Here is a 22,738-nt window from a genome sequence, read left to right as displayed (position 1 = left end):
CTTAAAAACCTAAGTGTAATCTTTGTAATAAGATTCGACAAGATTTGTATTCTAGAATTAAAGCGCATTTGCTCATATTGTTATTTGTTTTTCTAACTCAGTCACATACTCCATAATGGAATTTCTTCAATGTGATTTGAGGAACTAATAGAACAACAACTACTACTATTATTACTTTGTCATTTGGAAATCTTATCTCAAAAATACCAAAAATATCTCAACTATTTAATTTTTTGGAAAAAACACATACAAACTTTTAGCGTTGTCATAAATTCACACAAACTATTTTTTCGATCCACAAAAATAACCAAAATTTTTAAAATTCCATTTTTCTCTTTTTGATTTCACGGTCATTAACAGACATAACATAATCAATAAACATCGTTAACATTTTATAGGAACAAATGCTAAAAAAATACCTCAACTATTTAATTTTGCCATAAATCCACACAAACATTTTGCGTTACCAGAAATTCACACAGATTATTTTTTCGATCCATAAAAATATCCAAACTTTTTAAAGTTATATTTTTCCTCCTCAAGTTTCAAGGTCGCTATGTTAGTGTTTCGTAATACGTGCTAATTACTCTAGGGTTGATACCATTATTACCCTTTAGAAGAAAAACTTAAACCCTAATTTTTTTCTCTCTTAAAAATTGAGTGAAATCGGTTGAAAAACATGGTTGGTAGTCTAAATCTAGTCGGAAACAATGCGTGTTGTGATATATAAGACTAATAAGAACAATTTGAGAAAATGATATATATGTTCTGAACATGATTTATTGTTTTACTAAACACATTTTTAACCGATTTCACTCAAATTCTGAAATAGTGAGAGAAAAAATTAGAGTTTAGATTTTTCTTCTTAAAGGTAATAATGGTATTAATCCGACAGCAATTAGCATGTGTTATGGAAAACTAACACAGTTTCTCATTTTTTTTATGTCTATAATGACCGTGAAATCTAAGGAGGGAAAATAAAACTTTAAAATGTTTGGATATTTTTATGGTTCGAAAAAATAGTATGTGTAGATTTCTGGCAATACAAAAGTTTGTGTGGATTTATAACAAAATTAAATAGTTGATGTACATTTTTTTAACAGTTTTTTCTACAAAAAATTAACGTCGTTTATTGATTATGTTATGTCTATTAAGTGCCGTGAAATCAGAGGAAGGAAAATAGAACTTTAAAAAGTTTAAGTATTTTTATAGATCGAAAAAATAGTTTGTGTTGGTTTCTGATAATACTAAAAGTTTGTGTGTTTCTTCCAAAAATTAAATAGTTAAGGTATTTTGGGCATTTTTTGAAATTCAGTGGAAATTAAAAGTAGACACACAACATTTGGGCTTACGAATAAGACCCATGGGCCTTCCACTTTATTTGCAACAAAACGACACGGTTTTACGCAGTCGAAAAACACTCACTTCATCTCTTATCGGCTAATATAATTCAGTTGTGTTTTCCCTTAAAGACACCTCTCTCTGTCTTTTGTCTTGTGTGATGACGTGATTTTTTGATGATGAGGGGAGTTCAAGTACCGTCTACTAAATCCATTTCCTCTATTTCTTCTTCTTCGGCTGGGAATGTCGGAGTTCTCTCCCTGAAGTGTGGTACTGGTAATATGATCGAACACCTTGTGTGCTTGAGACATTTTCTATCTATTATGTATTTAATCTTCGCTTTTCTGGATAAATAGATTCTTAAGAATTAGGATTGCGAGTGTTTTTGGATTGTCATCAGTAATAATACCAGTGACTAAGAGAATTATCGCAAAATCAACTCCCTTTCGTGCATGAGCTCAAAGATTGCTTTTTTCTTGGCAGTTTCTTATTGTGTTTGATGCTTTTGAAGTTCAAAGATTACTTTTTTTTCATCTTATTTGGGAAAAAGATTCCAGGGTTGTTCTGGGATTCTGATCTATAAGACGGGTTAGGCTTCAATCATCACTGATTTGATGAAACATTCTTGTATAGAGAATTAGGCCATAACCCTGATTAATAAATTGGAAGTAGTGTAATCGCTATGTTAAACTTGAGTTTATGTTTGTTTTGCAAGATTATTCCTCTAACCTGTGTTACAACAGCCTGTGGTTTCTGTAGTGTCCTGAAGCCGAATAAAGTTGCTTTCAACACCATGATTCTTTCAGCTATGAGGACTTGCTCACACACTCTTCTCCCTAAATTAACCTCTTCGAGAAAAAGGTTGGGGAACAGAACTTCACAGTCCTTTTCAACCACTTCCTTACAAGTCATTTCTCAAGCTAGTTCACCCTTTGTTCAGTCGTTAGTTGTGTCAAACAATCTCTCCCCATCCGAGATCCCACAGAAATCACAAGAATGGTTTGCTCTACGGAAAGACAAGTTAACCACGAGCACATTCAGCACAGCCCTCGGCTTCTGGAAAAAGAACCGTCGTTCTGAGCTCTGGCACGAGAAGGTATACGACTCAGAGTCACGAGTCGTGGAGGATTCTGCGAGGTTTGCAATGAACTGGGGTGTACAGATGGAGTCAGCTGCGATAGAGAGGTACAAAAGAATCATGGGCTGTGAGGTGGGCTCAATGGGATTTGCTCTTCACTCACAAGAACAGTTTCACTGGCTTGGTGCTTCCCCTGATGGAGTTCTCGACTGTGGTATCTTAGAAGTGAAGTGCCCTTATAACAAAGGGAAAACAGACACTGTGTTACCATGGTCCAAGGTTCCGTTTTATTACATGCCTCAAATGCAGGGTCAAATGGAGATAATGGACCGTGAATGGGTCGACTTGTACTGCTGGACACAGAATGGGAGCACGGTTTTCCGTGTGATGAGAGACCGAAGCTATTGGAGGATAATACATGAGGTTTTAAGGGAGTTTTGGTGGGAGAATGTGATTCCTGCAAGGGAGGCTTTGTTGTTGGGGAAAGAGGATGCAGAGGTGAAAAGGTATGAGCCAACATCTACGCATAAGCGTACAGGGCTTGCCATTGCTAAAAGCATAAGTTTGGCTGCGGAATCGAAACTAGTGTGCAGAGAAATCGCTGATCACGTCGAGTTCTTTTAGATGGGTTTAGAATCATTTGATTCATGAACTGGTGATTGATTCATCTTATCATTCACGTTGTGTAGTTATTTAAACTGTTAAATCATGTAACACAGTTTAATTAGATCAAAGGAAAAGGTTTATGTTCTAGACTATCTTTGAGATTTTGGATGTGATATGTTTTACATTGTAAAAATAGGTGAAGACAGTTAGACCAAAGAAGGCTTCATTTTTAAACAGAAAAAAACAAAAAGGACCAAAGATTGATTCTTTGTGCCAACCAAGCAGATGACCAAAGACAGAGAGGAATGTAGGAAAATAGGAGTTGGTTACCTATAATAACCAGAAAGGAAATGAAAAACTGAAGACTAATAGAGTCAAATAAAGGGCAATGAACAAGAACAAACAATGCTACAAATAAATAACTACAAGATGGTCGTTCCTCTAGGCTAGTGTTTCTTTGATCCTGAAATATCTGCAAGAAGAGAAGATGGATTCGGGGCTATCGTGGGCTGATCAATGGGATTATACGAACCCTGACCCTCCTCCGAGTTCGACGAAAGAAGATGAGAGCAACAAGAAGAAGAAGAAGAAGAAGAAGGAAGGAGACGGAAGCAAAAGTAGTCTTGGGAAGACCATCCTTGGGTTCAAATGGATGAAGGATCTTCGCAAGAAATCTGAAAAGTGATTAGTGGAAATTAACCCAAACCTCATTGTATATCCATATGATTCTTGTGGTATTCATTGTATATCCCATTGATTCTTGTTATTCTTTTATATTTAATCGATTCTTTTTCTTCTTCCTCTTCATCGCAATTCAATAATCACTAATGCAAAAGAATTCAATAAAATGCAAACGATAAGTTAACCAAAATCTTAAAAGGGTCGAGACAACTAAAACTTGATAAATCCCAAGAAAAAAAAAAAGAAACAATGGTAATCGAACTCTTATGTTGTGATTTTAAGTAGTCATTTTCTTAGGAAAGACGAGAAAATCTTAAGGATTGTTTGTTCATCTCCTAGACTTCTTTTTTGAGGCCTTAGAGGAAGAAGGTTTCGGATGATCACTCTTAGTGGTCGCTTGGTTCGACTTTGAAGTTGAAGGAGCTGCTTCTTGTTTATCTTGCTTGGTCACTGCACCTTGCGAGCCACGGATCTGAGCTGCTCGCTTGTCTTTCCTCTTGGGTCTGTAACTTGACCTTTCCCTTCTGGGAAGCCACCTTTCAGGGTCTGGAGGTGGACCAGGGTTTGCAGGATCGAATCCTTTGGGATACTTTGGCTTTCTCTTTCTCTTCCTCTTTGCCTTCTCTTTGTTCTTCACATCTTCCTGCATCGATGAATCAGCAGCAGCAGCAGCAGCACCTTCCATGGGTTTAGCACCAGAGGTCTTCTCTAAGTTATCCACATCAACGGCCTTTAGCCCAGGCAACGGCTTTAGTTGTTTCGCGTAAGTTTCTGCTTTCTCGACATTGACGCGAGCAAGTGTGGTCACAAGACCAACCAGAGCATCTGTGCTTCTGTGGGTTTTCACAATCTCCTCATATAGCCGTGAAGCCTCCTCTTCTTGACCATGCCTGAGCTTGAAGGAAGCAGCCTCCGGCATCAATATGCTAAGCTTGTTGTTCTCGATCATCGAATTAGACCACCACTTGATTGCTGAGTCAAGAACAGCAGCAGCACCATCATTGTCCCCAGCACGCTCTTTGAGGACGACAATGGTGGCAACAGTTGCAGGCTGATGCTGGATATCAGTTATTTTGGACAGGGACTCTGCTGCTACATGAGGATGACTGGCAGAAGCAGCGATTTGTGCCCTGGCCAAGAGAACCGACTTAGACTTTTCCGGGAACTTTTCGGCACACTGGCCCAAAAGTTCTTCAGCTTTGGCAGCCTTGTTCTCTCTCACCAAAACAGCAGATTGAAGCAATGTAGGAGTCACACTCTCAGGAAACAGGCCTGGAAGTGCAGCACAAAGTTCTCGTGCCTGAGGTAAAAGATTCTCTTGACTGGTCAAAAGCCGCATATGCAAACAAGAAAACATAGAAGAATAAACAAGATTTCAAGTTAAAAAGACCTGATCTATCTTATTTGCATGGAGGAGGAGAAGGACGCGATTGGTATATATAGCTTCCTTATGTTTCTGTGAAAGCTTCGCATCAAGCGCTTGGGAAAGCTGAAAAATTTGGGAGTCTTTTTCTTTCAGCCGATCAAGCTTCCTCAGGCCATCAGAAACATCTTTTGAACCTTTCAATGCAATAAGGTTGTTCACAGCAACAGCAAGTGACGGTTCATCGTCCAGGTTTCGTTTAATGAAGTCTACATAAGAGCTGGTGGATTCTTGATTTTTTCCAATGAGCTGGTGACAAAAAACCAAGTTACTAACGACTGGAAGATATCCTGAAAGGATGTTAAGGACAAGAAGAGCAGCATAAAAAATACCTGCTGGACATATGCTAATTGGACAGAAATTGGGGCCAGCTCATTCTCAATATCCTCATCAGCAAAACCATCATCCGTTAATGTTTCCTGTCCAATTCTGTCCCAAAGCAACATTATCTTTATCAGGAAATGAGTACATTGTACAATAAAATGTACTTGAAGTGTTGATAAAAGATACAGAAGAGAGGAAATCATGTATACATCCCCATAAGCAGTACATTGATGGGAAAAGCTAGAGGTGTGTCTAGAAGAACAACTGAAAGAAGCTACAGCCCTATTAACAATTACTAGTACGAACAATTGACTAGGAGATATATAAATACTGAGCACTTGTAAGAATATTCTTAGAACAAAGGAGATTATAGACTAGGAGATATACCTCCTGGCAGCTAGCAAAAGTTGTTCTGCGTCGGCGTAATTATTTTTTTCAATCAAAGAGCAAGCAGTGTTAAAAGCCAACTCAAAACTACTAGTTGGTTTGATCCTAAATGACTCCAATGCTCTTTGCACTTGAGAAGCTTTTCCACCTGAAACCAAACCCGCGACGAAATTGACCTCTGCCGATTCAACCTGGGACTTTATCAGTTTCTGATACACATCCACACAATCATCTGTTTTTCCCAGACGGTACAGAATCTGAGCCTCCAAAAGCAAAGTATCTGGATCTCTCTCTCGACCTCTTAAACACGCTAAAGCCTCGTCTAAATTGTTTTGACGGTACAAGCAATATGCCTGTTAAGAGAACAAATCCAAAGCAAACCGTTCCACTAAATCTAAGCATTTGATTGTGAGAAACAAAGCAATGCAGTTCGATTGATGCAAAAATTAGTCCATCAGAAACTGACCTTTTGATACCCTAGATCGATTGGAACCTTGTGGAACGATTGAATTACGGAGAGAGCATCATCGATCTTATCGTCTTTGATTAGAGCCACAACTTTGCATCGGATCGCATCCTCATCGGCAGGTGCAATCGATAAAACTGAAACAAAAATCACGGTTTCAATTTTCACGAAACAAAAACAGGAATTAGATGAGGAAGGGAGGGAGGTAGAAATCTGGAAAAAAAACCTTTATCAGCGACCTTCACGGCTTGTTCATATTCAGATTGGTTGATATGCCTATTAAGAGAAGCGAAGAGATCTTCGATTGTAGGAGGAGGCTGTGAAGTCTGGGTTTTGGGTTTAGGAGCCATGGCCTTGTGGAATTTTCTCGGGGGAAACCAAAACAACGGAGAAGAAATCGGGATCCAGCTATAGAAGGGTTTGCATATTTGTCGTTGACGTATGATGATGATGATGACTGCTTAAGATTTGCCGAAAACGAAATTTCTGGGCTTGATAATGGGCCTATGGCATGATCCAATTATTTGAGTCTTTTTCGTGGCGCTTACGTGAAAGTAGATAAATATTACAGGAAATTACTTTTGAAAACCAAACAGAAAATTTATCGATTAAAATAAATAACGATTAAGCATAATGTGTTGTTTTAATCCATTGTTTGACCTTTTCTCTTTTGGGAACAAGTAAATGTAGTTCTGAATTTTAAAAATAAACTAATTTTAATTTGCAACAATCCTACGCCGATGAGATTATTATGGACCGTAAATTCTAAATTTGTTTATGTTTTTTTTTTGTTAATATTTCAAAAGATTTGATTTATTTGTATATCAGGTTTACTGAGATTCTGATAATTGTCAGATTCCAAGATTCGTTTCAACGTAGAGATTGTTGATTGCATTGCGCATAAATCGTAATGTGAAATATTACACATACTCCATTGAAGTTTAGAGCATGTCTATTGGAGTATGCAAACGTTTTTGGGCCCAGAAACCTAGGCCAAAATGATTTAAAATAAAATAAAAAAGTCTTTTTCGTATCAACCTTAATTAACATACTGATGATACCGTCTCTTACGCCACCTGTTGGCCTATTATTGGCCATAATTTTTTTTTTATTCATTTCTCTCATCTGGTCCACCATTCTTCACGAGGCTTCATTTTTCAGGTTTTTTTTGGTGGCTGAATCTTCTTGACGCGTTTGATTTCTTAAACAATTTCATTTTTGATCTTCAGTGCATAATAAAATCTTGAAGAATTTGCTGAATTTCGGCACTTTTCTTATGCCACCTAAGTGATGAGGAAGAACGGCGACCGTTCTCCGAAGTCGCCGACGACTTCGGACGGAGTTGTGTCGCACTCAGCTCGGAGCTCGTTTCGGGCTTTGTCTAACTGTCTTCGGGTGATTTCTTCTGGTGCTTCCACGGTTGCTCGCTCCGCCGCATCCACCACTCCTTCCGCACCGTTACATTGAATTTCTTCTGGTTCTTCTATGTCGATACTCGAAGAGTTCTTCTATTAGCGTTTCAGTCTGGATTTCAAGTTTGGGATGTTGAAGAAACAGAGCAGTCCGCTTATGGCTGTGTGGTGACAGTTCTTGGGAAGAAAATTCAGATAGACAAAGCATTTCTACGAATGATATCCCCGGAAGTGAAGTCGTAGTCTCTACAAATGTGCATTTCTACTCGTTAATGTCTCAATCTTGAATAATAAAATGCAGCTGTTAAAAAAAAAAATGGTTTTAAGAACTTTAGTGAGGTTCACTATTGGAAGAGAAAAAAATGATGAGGTTGTTAACTTTTAACTAACTAAATTATAATATTAAAAAATTGTTAACAACCCTTTTTAGAGTATCACTAATGTACATGCTCTTATGTTTTGACTTCTTCCTTTAAAAAGGATACTAGTTGAAAATTCCATCATTTTAGTCTATGACGTTGTTCTTCCCATGAAAAATAACTTTTAGTTTTACCTTTTTTTTGAAGTTAACTAAATTGAAGAACTAAATTTTTGTATTCAGGAAATAAAATTGACAAAGACCACTCTAATATGGTCTTTACTTTATTACAAACTGCATGTTCTCATAGTACTTATAACTCGAGATATAGATTTTAGAGACCTTACCTTTAATGTAACTTCTGCCGGAATTATTGTTATTTGGCACACAACACAGTCAACAAGCAAAACCACAAGTACTGCCACAAAATAATATTCGAAAGCATGGCCTTGGCAGACCTAGCTCATGATTATAGAAAAAGAATTAAAAGACGGCATTTACCTCTGAGTAGTAATCATGGCCGGGAAAGACAAGTAAAGAGTTAAGTTTTTTGGTGTTTAACATTTCAGGCGTATCTTTTGTTATGCCATTCTTTTTAGAGTGTGTTACCACTAGATGTACTTTTGAATTATGTAATGTCCAAAAAGGAACTTTTGTGTTTTAATTACTGATGCAAGCAAAAGCGGGTTGTAAACGGGGTTATTTGTTTTTGTTTTACTAAGCTTCAGGTTTTAAATTTATAACCTCTAAATGTCTGCAAGTGCACAGATGTGCGCTGTAGTACTTAGGGTATCGATCCACAGAGACTTAGTTGTTTCAGTACGAATTCAACGCAACGCTTAAATCAGATTAGAACTAAAAGGTTTTGGTTTTGGTTTTGGGTTTTTGTTGTCACTAAATCTAAACTAGAAAGCTAAACAAGTAAAAGCAATTGAAAGTGAAAGCAAATAAAAGCAAGTAAAAATCGATTAAACAAGAGGCGAATTGAAGCAAGTAAAAGCGAATGAAAAGCAAATAGAATTGAAGGTAAAAATCGATTGAAACTAGAAGGCTGTAAACAATTAAAGACAAACATTGGGGCTCAAGGGGTTTCGCAGGGGTTCATGGTCTAAGCTATGTCGATTTTAAACAAGTGATAACGGAAATCAACTACGTATGTTCTAGAACTCGAGGCACGGAAGTATGAATAGCTTACTTTCGCAGCACTAAACAACTATCTCTCGCAACCCTAATCAGTAGGTTTCCACTCTGATTCTGGAAGGGAGAAGATGCAATAGCAGAATAAGATTCATCAACATTCACAACTCAACTACAGGTAGGTTTCCACTCCTATAGAAGAACTGCTCGTTTCACCCTAGTTCAGAAAATCAATGAAAGCTTTCGCAACATATCATATCAGATCGGCTTCTAAGTGGCCAGCAAAGAATCACGCAGTAAGATTAAAGGCAAACAAAGAACATCTAGAAGATTATAAATCCTAAATCTATCGATTCATAATCAAAGACACATGAAATTCCCTTTGAACAATCCCTTTAAACCCAACTGGGTAACTACTCAAACATATTATAAACAATCATCACAGAGTATTGAAAGTTGCAGGAAATTAAAGAAAAGAAGGAAGAAAAACGAAGAACAGAGTTGCAGGTGGAGGCGCGATGATGCTCTCCAGCGGCGGCTCCTTCTTCGGGATCGACGGCGGCGGCTCCTCTCTAGGGTTCCACGAAATCTCTCTCTCTTTCTATCTTATGTCGTCTCCACACCTTTAGGAATGACCTAAAGGGGGTATTTATAGCTTCTGGGGTGGTTCTGAACACTTAGGGCTTCAAAAATAACGAAAGAAATTAATCTGGGCTTTAGTGAAGTCGTCGGGAAAGTGAACGACCAAAGTCCACGGTCGCGGTGGCTCTACCCGCGGGAAAATAGGTGTTGGCCGCGGTCCCGGCACTTGCTCTCTTTCGGAACTGCATTTTCTGTCATTCTTGCATCGAGAGTATTTGAAGATCTAACCGTTGGATTGTCTCCAAACCAAGTGCATTAGAAAGCTGGTTGGATCCTCTATGTTGTCTCAAATATTGGGGGTGATCAGACGGTTAGAAGATCTTCATCGCTTGTCATACTTCTGACGGTCTGCATTTATCCAAAATTGCTTATTTGTTCCAAATTGCATATCTTTTGCTCAAGTTTCCTGTAAAGTCTATTGAAACTCTAAAACATTGAAAACACTTTAAAAACATTGAAAACAGAGTTAAAACACCTGCATAAGATACAATTATGATCCATAAAAGTGGTCAAAATACGGTGTTATCTACTCACCCAGACTTACCTTTTTGTTTGTCCTCAAACAAACTTAAGCCAGGAAAGAAATTTTTGAAAAATCGCAGGAACTAAACAATATCTCAATGACCGTCCTTCTAAACCATAACTTATTGTGAAACATCTATTTGGATCTAGTCTAGAAAATTCTCACCAAAATACAAGCAAACTAGTCCGTTAATCCGTCATGCGAAGATCTACACACTTAGATCTAACTTCCAGTCAACTAGCTCTCTACATTCATTAAGTATAGTGTGAGTTCTCATTAAAGACACTATTCAGGGTAGACGGCGTTTGGCATTAAGGCTATTTAAGTGATGGAGCTTAGGTGTTTTAGGGTTACCTGAAGAATATGGAGGATGCAAGATATTATGCAAAACCGCAAGAGAGAGAAGGACTTGTTGATGACCGCAGATTTTCAATCACTTCTCCTTTGTCAATTGTTGTTGCATAATCTTCCTCCTTTGTTGTAAACAGTTGTTCCCCCAAACTTAGATTCTTTCCGGGAATCATAAAGATAATCTCCAAAACTCAATAAATTCAAATCAAGCTTGCCTCAAGTAAAAAATCGATCCTCCTAGACTCTCTAAGGTTTTAAATTTCCTCTCCCTTCATATTTTTCTTTTCTTTTCGGATGTTTTTTTTTTTTTTTAGAGAGGAAATAACCTTTTATAAAGAGAGAGTGTAAGGGACGAAATTGTACCAAGATTTTGAAGTTTTTCCAAGGCAAACTGAATTATCTCCTTTTGTTGAATTTTTCCAATGAAATCGCTGGTCTCCGTCTTCAGTGACTGAAAACCGCGTTGATTCTCTTTCTCTTCGACATTTTTGCACATATCTGCATATAGGACAATGAAAAACAAGAATGCATGTGGTTTGAAAGAGGTTAGGTTCGGTGGGGAACTAGCTAAAGATAAACTAGCCATTCAGGATCAACAAAGAGTGGTATAAGGAATAAGGAGTCCTGAATGTGATTCGTTTCCCTGATCTAACGCTTTAATGAGAAAATTAAGTCAAAATTAAGTCCAAATAAAATGAGCTAGTGTATCCTGTCAGAAATAATCTCCATGAATAGAAGTCCTCTGGTGGGATTTCGTAATGCAAGTACTTAGCTACCGCCTAGTCTAGGCCTAAATCACAAAAGAGCAAAACCCGAAGTAGAAGCACACTGGTCTAATTCATCATAGTAATGTTTACTGTGTTCCTGGTTTGAAAACTCTTTGAAAAGCATTTTGAAAACAATTTTTGAAAATTTTTTATGAAAAACTTTTAGAAAATTTTATGTGTCCAAAACAAACTCAAAACAAATCAAATTTCATTAGTAATGGATGAACATCCTCCGCCAGACTTATTTCACACTGTCCTCAGTGTGATAAATCCTGGAAAGAATGGTAAAGAAAATAGAAATGTTGAAATGTTTAAGTGAACTTATCGTGCTGGAGAATGCTGCTCGTCTTTTGTATTTATTCTTCCTTATTGAAAACCTAAAATTAAATGAAACAGAAACAAAGCAATGGAAATAGAAAATAAAGGTCAAAGAGAAATAGATAAAATACCAAGTGGGTTGCCTCCCACTAAGCGCTTGTTTCAAGTCGTTAGCTTGACATTGTTGCTTGATCAGAATTAACCGGGGTCATGACACTCCTTGGTCTCATCATTGGCCGATGATGGATCAATCAAAAACATCACTTCTCTCTCGTCTTCGGTTTTTTCAGCCAGATATGGCTTTACACGCTGTCCATTCACTGTGAATGAGTTTCCGGTTCTGTCCCATAGGACAATGGCTCCGTATGGTTTGACTTCCTTTATCGTGAAGGGTCCTGACCATCTTGAACGTAATTTTCCTGGAAAAAGCTTAAGACGAGAATTGAAAAGAAGTACCTTATCGTTAGGAGCAAAAGTTCTATGAATAATCTTCTTATCATGATATGCTTTAGTCTTCTCCTTGTAGATCTTCGAGTTTTCGTAGGCATTGTGTCGGATTTCTTCTAACTCGTGAAGTTGAAGTAGTCTTCTTTCTCCAGCTGTTTTCATGTTCATGTTCATCTCCTTTATAGCCCATTGCGCCTTATACTCGAGTTCTACTGGAAGGTGACATGCTTTTCCATAAACTAGGTTGAATGGTGTTGTTCCTAATGGTGTCTTGAATGTTGTTCGATACGCCCATAATGCGTCGTCAAGCTTGGTAGACCAATCCTTGCAATGACCTGCAGCAGTTTTCTGCAAAATCGACTTGATTTCTCTATTTGAGATCTCCACTTGACCGCTGGTTTGGGGATGATATGGGGAAGCGACTTTATGTGTAACTCCATTCTTTCTAAGAAGATTCTCGAAAACTCTGTTGATGAAATGCGATCCTCCGTCGCTTATCACAATTCTAGGAACTCCAAAACGCGGGAATATAACAGATTTAAACAGCTTCATGACAACTTTCGCATCGTTGGTGGGGCTAGCGACTGCTTCTACCCACTTAGAGACGTAGTCTACTGCTACTAAGATGTATTGGTTCCCAAAAGAAGTTGGAAAGGGTCCCATAAAATCTATTCCCCAGACATCGAAAATTTTGACTTCGAGAATAAAATTTTGAGGCATCTCATTCCTTTTGCGTATGTTGCCCATCCTTTGGCATTTATCGCATTGCGATATGTAAGCTTGAGTATCTTTGAACAAAGTAGGCCACCAAAAACCTGCTTGTAAGATCTTTGAAGCAGTTCTGAAGGTTGCGAAATGTCCTGCGTAAGACGAGCTATGGCATCCGAATAAAATTCCTTCCATCTCTTCTTCAGCTACGCATCTTCGGAATAACCCATCAGCACATCTCTTATAGAGATAGGGTTCATCCCAAAAATAATGTCTTACGTCTTTCAGAAACTTTTTCTTCCTATACCCAAAAAATTGTGGTGGTTCTACATCAGCTGCTAGGTAATTTGCTATGTGCCTAAACCATGGGGTGTTGAAAGCATCTGCTCGTCGCATGAGTGGACGTGGTGGTGCGGTATTGGCATTGGGGGTAGTATCTATTGCATAGATGTTTTCTTCTGGCAAACTGTCATTTAAAGGCAATCTTTCTTTAACTCGAATTCGTGAAAGATGGTCTGCAACTCCATTATCTGCTCCTTTCCGATCTCGAATTTTGATATCGAATTCTTGCAGTAGGAGGATCCATCTTATCAACCGAGGTTTAGCATCTTTCTTAGACATTAAATACTTGATTGCAGCATGATCAGTATGAACTATGACCTTAGATCCTACGAGATAAGAACGGAATTTCTCAAATGCAAATACGACAGCTAGAAGTTCTTTCTCTGTTGTAGCATAATTGCATTGAGCTTCGTCTAGAGTTCTGCTAGCGTAGTAGATTACGTGCAGTTTCTTATCTTTTCGTTGGCCAAGCACTGCTCCGACTGCATAGTCACTTGCATCGCACATGATTTCGAATGGGAGTTCCCAATCAGGTGCTTGCACGACAGGGGCGGAGACAAGAGCTTGTTTGATCTTATGAAACGCGGCTAAGCACTTATCATCAAACTCGAAGTTCGTTTCTTTGCAAAGCAAACGCGTTAGAGGTCTAGCTATTTGAGAAAAATCTTTAATGAAGCGCCTATAGAATCCTGCATGTCCTAAGAAACTACGAATTCCTTTTACGTTTGTGGGGGGTTGTAGGCTGGTCATGACTTCGATTTTAGCTTTGTCAACTTCAATTCCTTTTCCCGAAATTCTGTGCCCAAGCACGATTCCGTCTTGTACCATGAAGTGACATTTTTCCCAATTTAATACTAAGTGCTTATCTTCACATCTTTGCAAAACTTTACCAAGATTGGCTAAGCATTTTTCAAAAGAAGATCCATAGACAGAGAAATCTTCCATGAATACTTCCATGAAATCCTCAATAAAATCTGTGAAGATCGACATCATGCACCGCTGGAAGGTAGCAGGTGCATTACACAATCCAAAAGGCATACGTTTGTAAGCGAACGTGCCATATGGACAAGTGAATGTCGTTTTTTCTTGATCCTCCGGTCGAATAGGAATTTGGAAAAATCCGGAGTATCCATCAAGAAAGCAATAGTAGGGGTGAATAGCTAATCTTTCTAGCATTTGATTTATGAATGGAAGTGGAAAATGATCTTTCCTAGTTGCTGCATTCAGTTTCCGGTAATCGATGCACATACGATGTCCAGTTACTGTTCTTGTAGCGATCATTTCATCTTTATCATTTTTAATGACAGTGACTCCTCCTTTCTTCGGAACAACATGAACTGGGCTAACCCAATTGCTATCTGAGATAGGAAAGATTATTCCAGCTTCTAAAAGCTTCATAATCTCCTTCTTGACAACATCCATAAGATTAGAGTTCAGTCTCCTTTGATTTTTCGATTGAGTTTTTAGCATTATCCTCTAGATTTATCTTGTGCATACAAAGATCTGGAGAGATTCCAGGTATGTCATCAAGTGAATATCCTAAGGCTTTTCTATGTTTTCTCAGCTCAGTCAACAGCATTGTGGTTTCTTCTTCTGTCAAACCAGAGTTTATTTTGACAGGATAAGTAGAATTTGGTCCAAGGAAGGCATACTTATGTCCGACGGGAAGAGGTTTAAGCTCGACTTTAGGGGCTTTAAGCTCACTCCAAGGATCGTTAATTGCTGCAGCAGTGTCTTTAGGAGGTGTAGGAAGGTTTGTTTGGTCCTTAAGATCTAGATAATGTAGAGGTTTCCTATAAGTTTCGGATTTATCAAGCATACGTGTGCACTCACTTGAAATTTCTTCAAGGAAATTGCGTTCATTTTTTTCGGGTGAAAGCGTGACACTTAAAGGGTCGTCTAGAAGCAGATCTTCATAGGCTTCCTCAATAATTCCGTCTAACTCATCAACCCAACAAATTTTGCCATCCAAAGTTGGTTTATCGAAACTTTTGTTCATGTCAAACTGCATAACTAGGCCGGCTAGATGAAGGTCGATTTTTCCTTCAGGAACATTGATTATGGCTCCGGCTGTAGATAGGAATGGTCGTCCAAGAATAAGTGGATCCTTAGGTTCTTTTTCTAGTTCTAGAACTACGAAATCGGTTGGTATGGAACATTTTTCGTTTTTGACGGGAACATCTACTAAGATACCTACTGGTTGTCTAACAGAACGATCAGCTAATACTAAAGAAATTTTAGTGGGCTTGAAAGTGTGATGTCCTAAACGTTTTGCTACTGAAAGAGGCATCATGTTTATGCTAGATCCTAAATCACAGAGGGCACGCTCAAAAGCTACATCATTGATGGTGCATGAAAGTGCGAAGCTTCCAGGATCGTTTTTCTTTTCAGGGATTCGGCTTTGCAGGATAGAACTATATTCATGGGTTATCATCATAACGCCTTCTTCAAGAGTTAAAGAATTTGTTAGAATACCCTTCATGTATTTTCTTAAAGCGGAAATCATAGCACAAGCTTCTACAAAAGGTAATCTCACATTTAACTGATCGATTAGCTCTTTCAGCTTAGCTTTTTCTTTCTCTTTCTTAGGGGCTCTTAAGGCTCTAGGATATGGAGGTTTAGGTTTGTAGACACTAGTTGGTTGAGGTGGAATTGGGTCTTCTCCAAGGATTTCTCGGGATGAATCTTTTCTTACTTCTTCTCCATCCTTTTCTCCTACCACTTCCTTTTCAACATCTTCATTCGTGATTCTTTCTTTTTCTTTCTCCTTTTCCTTACCCTTTTCCTCAACTTCGAGATCTTTAGGAAATTCTGGCTCTTTGTAAGCTAATCCACTCCTAAGTGTGATAGCTTTCACATGATCGGAGGGATCTGCTTCACTTGAGCTTTCGAAAGAATTTTCACTTAGCTCCTCTTCAGAATTTTCTAACTTTTTAGAATTAGTTTTGACCATTATGTTAAGGAGGGTATCAGAATCCTTCTGCATCTCTTTTAGTTCAGATCTAAGATCACTAATCTCTTGAGACATAGATTTTTCAAGCTCTAGAATCTTTTTGTTTAGGTTTTCAGCTTCAGAAGAGGGAACACTAGGATAGGAAACAGGATTAGATTGAATAGCCGAGATTGGTTCAGAAGGTGGTGTCCAACCAGGCTTGAAAGACGTTTTGGCCGCGGTCAGAACAGCCACGACCGCGGTGAAAGGTTGTTTGGCCGCGGTTAGAACAGCCACGACCGCGGTGATCAGAAACGAATGGAACATCATGAATTTGATATACTTCTGCAGTGTTCATCATCCCTTGATCATAAGAATCCATTGGGTTGTCCCAACCATCAAAGTTACACGTATTGTGTACCCTATTTGGTTGTTGCAATCCAAGATGACTCATTATGTGACGGAGACACTTTATAACTTCTGAAATTTCTTCTTTCTTCTCAGGAAGTGCAGAATTACCAAAGGTTACTTGATTTCGGATGCTGTTTCCCAAATTTTTAATGAAAACGTGAGCATCTTCTACAGATCTAGTTGTGAAATCTCCATTACTTGCTATATCAAAAGAGTGTCGTAACTCTGGAGTTATACCGCGATAGAAGATACTTAGCAGGTATTCCTCGGCATATCCATGGTGTGGACAATCTCTTTGGTATTCCCTAAATCTTTCCCAAGTATCTAAAAGATCTTCATCTTCTTTTTGTTTAAAAGTTCTTATATTCTTTCTTAAGAGATTTGCAAGATTTCTAGTGTAAAAACGATTTAGGAAAACAGTTTTACATGCTGCCCACGTTTTTAGTGAAGCAGGTGGCAGAGATTTTAGCCATTTGCTGGCCTTATCTCTAAGAGAGAATGGGAAAAGACTACACTTGTGGTAATCCCCATTTGCTGTAATGGTTGCACATAATTCTTCGAACGTCTCGATATGGTCTATCGGGTTTTCGAATGAATAACCAGAGAATTGATTTTGTTGAACTAAATGGATATGGGGTACCTTAATTTCGGTTTTGCCATCCTCAGGTAAGGCTGGTTGAATAGCTCTTCGATCTCCCATGAATTTTTTGAGTGAATCGAAACTTCCAATCAGTTCATCATCATCTTTGTGTTTGACCGATCCGATTAGCTCATTGTCATCATAAATCGGTTCTTCAAACTCATCATCAGTCAGGTCATCATCGTCGATTGGATCACCATCCACACGATTTGGTGGATCACCAAGAGTTCCGGGAACATGTTCTCGGTCTCTCATCTCAGAGAAACCTGAAAAATTCAAAAGAAAAAGTAAAAGTAAACAAGTGTTCTAATGGATTTAAGCTGGGATTCGCAACGAAACAAATTTAAGTCCCCGGCAACGGCGCCAAAAACTTGATGCGAGCAAAAGCGGGTTGTAAACGGGGTTGTTTGTTTTCGTTTTAATAAGCTTCAGGTTTTAAATTTATAACCCCTAAATGTCTGCAAGTGCACAGATGTGCGCTGTAGTACTTAGGGTATCGATCCACAGAGACTTAGTTGTTTCAGTACGAATTCAACGCAACGCTTAAATCAGATTAGAACTAAAAGGTTTTGGTTTTGGTTTTGGGTTTTTGTTGTCACTAAATCTAAACTAGAAAGCTAAACAAGTAAAAGCAATTGAAAGTGAAAGCAAATAAAAGCAAGTAAAAATCGATTAAACAAGAGGCGAATTGAAGCAAGTAAAAGCGAATGAAAAGCAAATAGAATTGAAGGTAAAAATCGATTGAAACTAGAAGGCTGTAAACAATTAAAGACAAATGTTGGGGCTCAAGGGGTTTTGAGGGGTTCATGGTCTAAGCTATGTCGATTTTAAACAAGTGATAAAGGTAATCAAGTACGTATGTTCTAGAACTCGAGGCACGGAAGTATGAATAGCCTACTTTCGCAGCACTAAACAACTATCTCTCGCAACCCTAATCAGTAAGTTTCCACTCTGATTCTGGAAGGGAGAAGATGCAATAGCAGAATAAGACTCATCAACATTCACAACTCAACTACAGGTAGGTTTCCACTCCTATAGAAGAACTGCTCGTTTCACCCTAGTTCAGACAATCAATGAAAGCTTTCGCAACATATCATATCAGATCGGCTTCTAAGTGGCCAGCAAAGAATCACGCAGTAAGATTAAAGGCAAACAAAGAACATCTAGAAGATTATAAATCCTAAATCTATCGATTCATAATCAAAGACACATGAAATTCCCTTTGAACAATCCCTTTAAACCCAACTGGGTAACTACTCAAACATATTATAAACAATCATCACAAAGTATTGAAAGTTGCAGGAAATTAAAGAAAAGAAGGAAGAAAAACGAAGAACAGAGTTGCAGGTGGAGGCGCGATGATGCTCTCCAGCGGCGGCTCCTTCTTCGGGATCGACGGCGGCGGCTCCTCTCTAGGGTTCCACGAAATCTCTCTCTCTTTCTATCTTATGTCGTCTCCACACCTTTAGGAATGACCTAAAGGGGGTATTTATAGCTTCTGGGGTGGTTCTGAACACTTAGGGCTTCAGAAATAACGAAAGGAATTGATCTGGGCTTTAATTAAGTCTTCGGGAAAGTGAACGACCAAAGTCCGCGGTCGCGGTGGCTCTACCCGCGGGAAAATAGGTGTTGGCTGCGGTCCCGGCACTTGCTCAAAGGTTTTCAAAGGACTTCTATGTTTTTGGATTTTAAAAGATTTTTCAGGTAATTTGGGATAAAGAGATACAAATTGGAACAAAAAAACTCTTTTGGATAAATTCAGACCGTCAGAATTCTTATGGAGAGACGAAAACCTTCTCACCTTCTGATCACCCTCAAAATTAGACAACTAATAGAAGACTCAACTAGCTTTCAAATTCACTTTGTTTGGGGACATTCCAACGGTTGGATCTCAAGATATTCCATTTGTCCCAGAGATTCGAAGACGGCCAGCAGCCCACGCAACCGCGGCCAGCAGCCTATCCACCGTGGCCAGAGCCACGCGACCGCGGCCAAGCCTTCATTCCCCATGGTCACAGCCCACGCGACCGCGACCAGGCATCTCTGACCTAAAAATTCCATTTCTGAAGCCCAAATCATTTCCCAGCCTTAATTCCGGAACCCTAGAGACCCTGTAGTATTGAAAACTATAAATACTTGTCATTTAAGTCGTTTTTAGACATCACCTTTCATACTTTTACAGAAACCCTTTTTCCAGCCATTTTATGCGATTTTTAGAGACGATTCTTCAACTCTGAGTTCATCAATAGAGAAATTTTCTTTCATCTCTTTTGTTTACTGTTTTTGATTGCTTTCATTAAAATCAATGATGATGTCGACCTCAGCCATGGCTGAGTAGATCCCAAGTTGGGCATAGGGTTCCCGAAAGGGGTTCTCATAATTGTTTGAGACATCTAGGTTTTTAGATCTGGGATTTAACTATGTTCTCTGTTTATTCTCATCTTTAATGCATGTATGCTTGATTGATCACCTCGTATCTGATCTAGATAGTTAGTGTTGCGAAAATTTTCATTAAGTATCAGACATAAAATGAAACAGACGATTTTTCCGTATGAGTGGAAACCTACCTGCGGCGAAATCGTGAGTACTGGCGAGTCCTGTGCAGCTCTTTCGTTTTCTCCCCTCCAAGGCCAGAGTGGAAACATACTGGTCAGAGTTGCGAGAAACAGTTGGTTATGATCACGACAGTGACATAGTCATACCGCTGAACTCTAGCTCTAGAACCCTAATATTTCGATATCCGTCAATCCCAATCTAAAATCCCTAGTGTTGAAACCGATTATGATCCCTGTAGAGTTCCCGAAAGTCCAGCGTATTTAATCATAGTTTACAAACCAATTAATATTTACTTGCTCTTCTAGATCTGAATTTTATTTGCTTTAGTTTGAATTTTACTCGTTTCATCTTGTTTCCATTCGATTTTTATACTTGCTTTTTAGGATAGATCCATTTGCTTTCTTTAGTTCTAGTTTAACCCGTGACAAACAACTAACCCCTAAAACCGATTTAGTCTAGACATAAACTTAGAAACCGTAGAAAAATACTAGGCACACAAATCCTTGTGGATTCGATCTCTAAGTACTACAACTGATTAGCTGTGCACTTGCGGTTTTAATTGTTTTTACTAAGGGTAAAAGTTTTTCCCTCACCTTGTAGCACATCACATAACATCACAACACGAGTCTGAACATCATTTTGGACCCTTCCTTGTATGTGGGCCACCTCTCCATTACTCATACCAATGATGCCAAACAAATAAAAAATGAATGGAATAAGTTAAAGAATATGGCAAAACAGATTGTCATTATAACATAGATCACTTTTGCTAAGCATTAACATAACAAAGAATACACAACCATTACATTAATTTATTGAAATTAATACAGAACTAACGCAAAACACTTAGACCAAGTCATACAATGACTAAGACCATCTCCATTGCAAGGATATAGTGGGGTTGTAAGGGTTTTAAGGGTATTAAAAAAAATTCAGAAAAGGGAAAAAAGCTTATATCCCGGATTCATAAACTTTTGTGGAAGAACCTCATTTAGTGGGTATATAACCACATGGCGCCATGTAATTGGAAGAAGGAGAGGCAGAGAGAAATAATCAATGTTTAATATTTTTTTAAGATGTCAAATTTAATATTAAACAATGTTTAACAACCCCTCATAAGTATAAGGGATGGAGATGCTCTAATACATAACAATGCCACTCATTCACTTAACTCATTATGCCAACATGTCATTCAGTAATTTGTTCTTTAATGTTATTTCTGTGTCTGATTTTGGCTCGGGTTTTAAAAGGAGAGCCTCAAAGATTTTCTGCAAATCTTGTCTTTCCTTTCCAAATCGATTTTCTTAATTTTCCACATGCTTTCTAACTCCGCTAAACCCTTGCCTTCTGAGCTTTCAGCATTTGTAGTGCTCCCATTCCATTTACCCTTAGCGGCTTTAGATGTCTTCACTCCAGGCACTCGACTCATTGAGACAGCGCCATTACTTTCAGGTTGGGAACTCGAAACTCCTTTTATTCCATCTTCTACCTTTCTACGTTTCACCTTCCCACCATCCTTCTCTGCCGAGGCTGAACACGATTTTTGATCATGACGTAACTCCCTCCACGCATGCTCTAGCCCGAACTTGAACCCGTAATCGTTGTAGAAAATTTGGTGTGCTGACTTTATTAAATCATTATCGTTTTGGCCGCTTGAAAGCTCTTTCGTTGCAGCCTCATAACAGCCTACAAATTCGCACACCTGTTCATTAAGTCTTCCCCACCTTTGCTTTATTTGGCTGACCTCTCTATTTGGGAACCCGACCAACTAGGGGCTATTGTTGAAGTATTGCTTGATACGTGACCAAAAAGCTCATGTCATTCCCGACCACTGGGTCTTTTGAGGTGTTCAACCAAGCAGTTATTAACACCATGTCTTCTATCGGACCAGGGCCGAAGGTAGTGAAGTAGGAACGGGGTTATGTGCCCTCTACTCTTTTTATTTTTTTTTTAAAATATTTAGATAAATTTAATTACAATATTTTTAATTAAAAGATAAAAAATTGCCTCCAATAATTTTTGTTCCTTTGTTTATAAATTTATGCACCAACTAATTTTTTTTTACATCTGCCACTGTATGGGACTCCACTTCCTCCTTCTCACAGCATTTGCATCTTCAGAATATTGCGAGCTAAACGTAGGGAATTGGGTAGAATCAAGATCTATAGTTGGTGAAAATGAAAATGGGTTCTCTTCTTGGCTATTCAATAGGTTTACAAACCCATGCGAGTTACCATATGTGTTTGGAGAGCCCATGTTGTGATAAATACCAGAAGTTTTTAGAAAGAATGTGAAAGTTTAAAAAACGAGTTTGCTTAAGAGTGAAGGGTTATCGAGAGTTTAAGAAAGAGTTTTTGGAGAGAATGTGAAAGTTTTAAAAACGAGTTTGCTTAAGAGTGAAGGGTTACCGAGAGTTTAAGAAAGAGTTTTTAGAGAGAACTAGTAATTGGTCCGCGCTACGCGCGGATTATTTTGATAAAAGAAGATAAGTTTGAATTTAATAATTTTGAAATGCTTATTTTGGATGGTAATATTTATTCGAATAAGATTTTCTTAATTTATTAAATGTCTATTTGTATTTTAAAAACATAATCTCTACCGAACATATGTAAGAAAAACTTAATTTTGGTTTTCTTTGCTGTTGACCGATTTGGTTATCGAGCCGCTGACTCATTTAGTTACCCGTACGGGAGTAAGGTTTTGAGCTCTATAAGCCGATATCTCTATATATACAACGACAAACGACAATAATCAATGTATTGTAATTTATGAAATTGAATTTACATTTGTAGTCTTATCACACACTGTCCTACGAATCTGTGTACTAACAATTTTCTCTTACACAGTTTATTTTAACGTTTTGTAAAGTTTGTGTTTTAACCCTTAAT

General features: G+C 38.3%; 4 protein-coding genes and 1 non-coding gene across 6 annotated transcripts; 3 read left to right on the top strand and 2 right to left on the bottom strand.

Moving 5' to 3' along the window:
• The first annotated feature begins 1,442 nt into the window (after positions 1-1,442).
• LOC18008317 lies at positions 1,443-3,172 on the top strand. Of its 2 annotated transcripts, none has more exons than XM_006391176.2 (2): positions 1,443-1,617; positions 2,085-3,172. In XM_006391176.2, exons 1-2 carry the CDS (start codon positions 1,518-1,520, stop codon positions 3,041-3,043), a joined length of 1,059 nt encoding a protein of 352 aa, XP_006391238.1. In that variant the 5' UTR covers positions 1,443-1,517; the 3' UTR covers positions 3,044-3,172. The 2 variants fall into 2 exon arrangements, with proteins under 2 accessions (XP_006391238.1, XP_024011255.1); XM_024155487.1 differs by having other exon boundaries at positions 1,472-1,617; positions 2,057-3,172.
• A 334-nt stretch (positions 3,173-3,506) lies between these two features.
• On the top strand, positions 3,507-3,783 carry LOC112086850. The gene has a single exon (XM_024156915.1). It carries the CDS (start codon positions 3,513-3,515, stop codon positions 3,708-3,710), a length of 198 nt encoding a protein of 65 aa, XP_024012683.1. The 5' UTR covers positions 3,507-3,512; the 3' UTR covers positions 3,711-3,783.
• Positions 3,784-3,863: 80 nt separating this feature from the next.
• Positions 3,864-6,737, bottom strand: LOC18009233 (signal recognition particle subunit SRP72). Its single transcript, XM_006391175.2, has 6 exons — positions 6,533-6,737; positions 6,307-6,443; positions 5,841-6,193; positions 5,462-5,558; positions 5,097-5,378; positions 3,864-5,006 (listed from the first exon to the last, which is right to left on the bottom strand). Exons 1-6 carry the CDS (start codon positions 6,654-6,656, stop codon positions 4,035-4,037), a joined length of 1,965 nt encoding a protein of 654 aa, XP_006391237.1. The 5' UTR covers positions 6,657-6,737; the 3' UTR covers positions 3,864-4,034.
• A 10,189-nt stretch (positions 6,738-16,926) lies between these two features.
• Positions 16,927-17,034, top strand: LOC112087163. The gene has a single exon (XR_002899929.1). It is a non-coding gene; the product is annotated as a small nucleolar RNA R71 (small nucleolar RNA).
• Positions 17,035-21,093: 4,059 nt separating this feature from the next.
• LOC112084882 (glutathione S-transferase T2-like) lies at positions 21,094-22,106 on the bottom strand. The gene is made up of 2 exons (XM_024153984.1): positions 22,085-22,106; positions 21,094-21,536 (listed from the first exon to the last, which is right to left on the bottom strand). Exons 1-2 carry the CDS (start codon positions 22,104-22,106, stop codon positions 21,094-21,096), a joined length of 465 nt encoding a protein of 154 aa, XP_024009752.1.
• Between the last annotated feature and the right edge of the window lie 632 nt (positions 22,107-22,738).

This window comes from Eutrema salsugineum, unplaced genomic scaffold (genome assembly GCF_000478725.1).
Source record: "Eutrema salsugineum unplaced genomic scaffold, Eutsalg1_0 scaffold_9, whole genome shotgun sequence".
Lineage (NCBI taxonomy): Eukaryota > Viridiplantae > Streptophyta > Magnoliopsida > Brassicales > Brassicaceae > Eutrema > Eutrema salsugineum.
The sequence above is the reverse complement of the archived record's forward strand: the minus strand, read 5'-3'. Positions and strand labels throughout refer to the sequence as shown.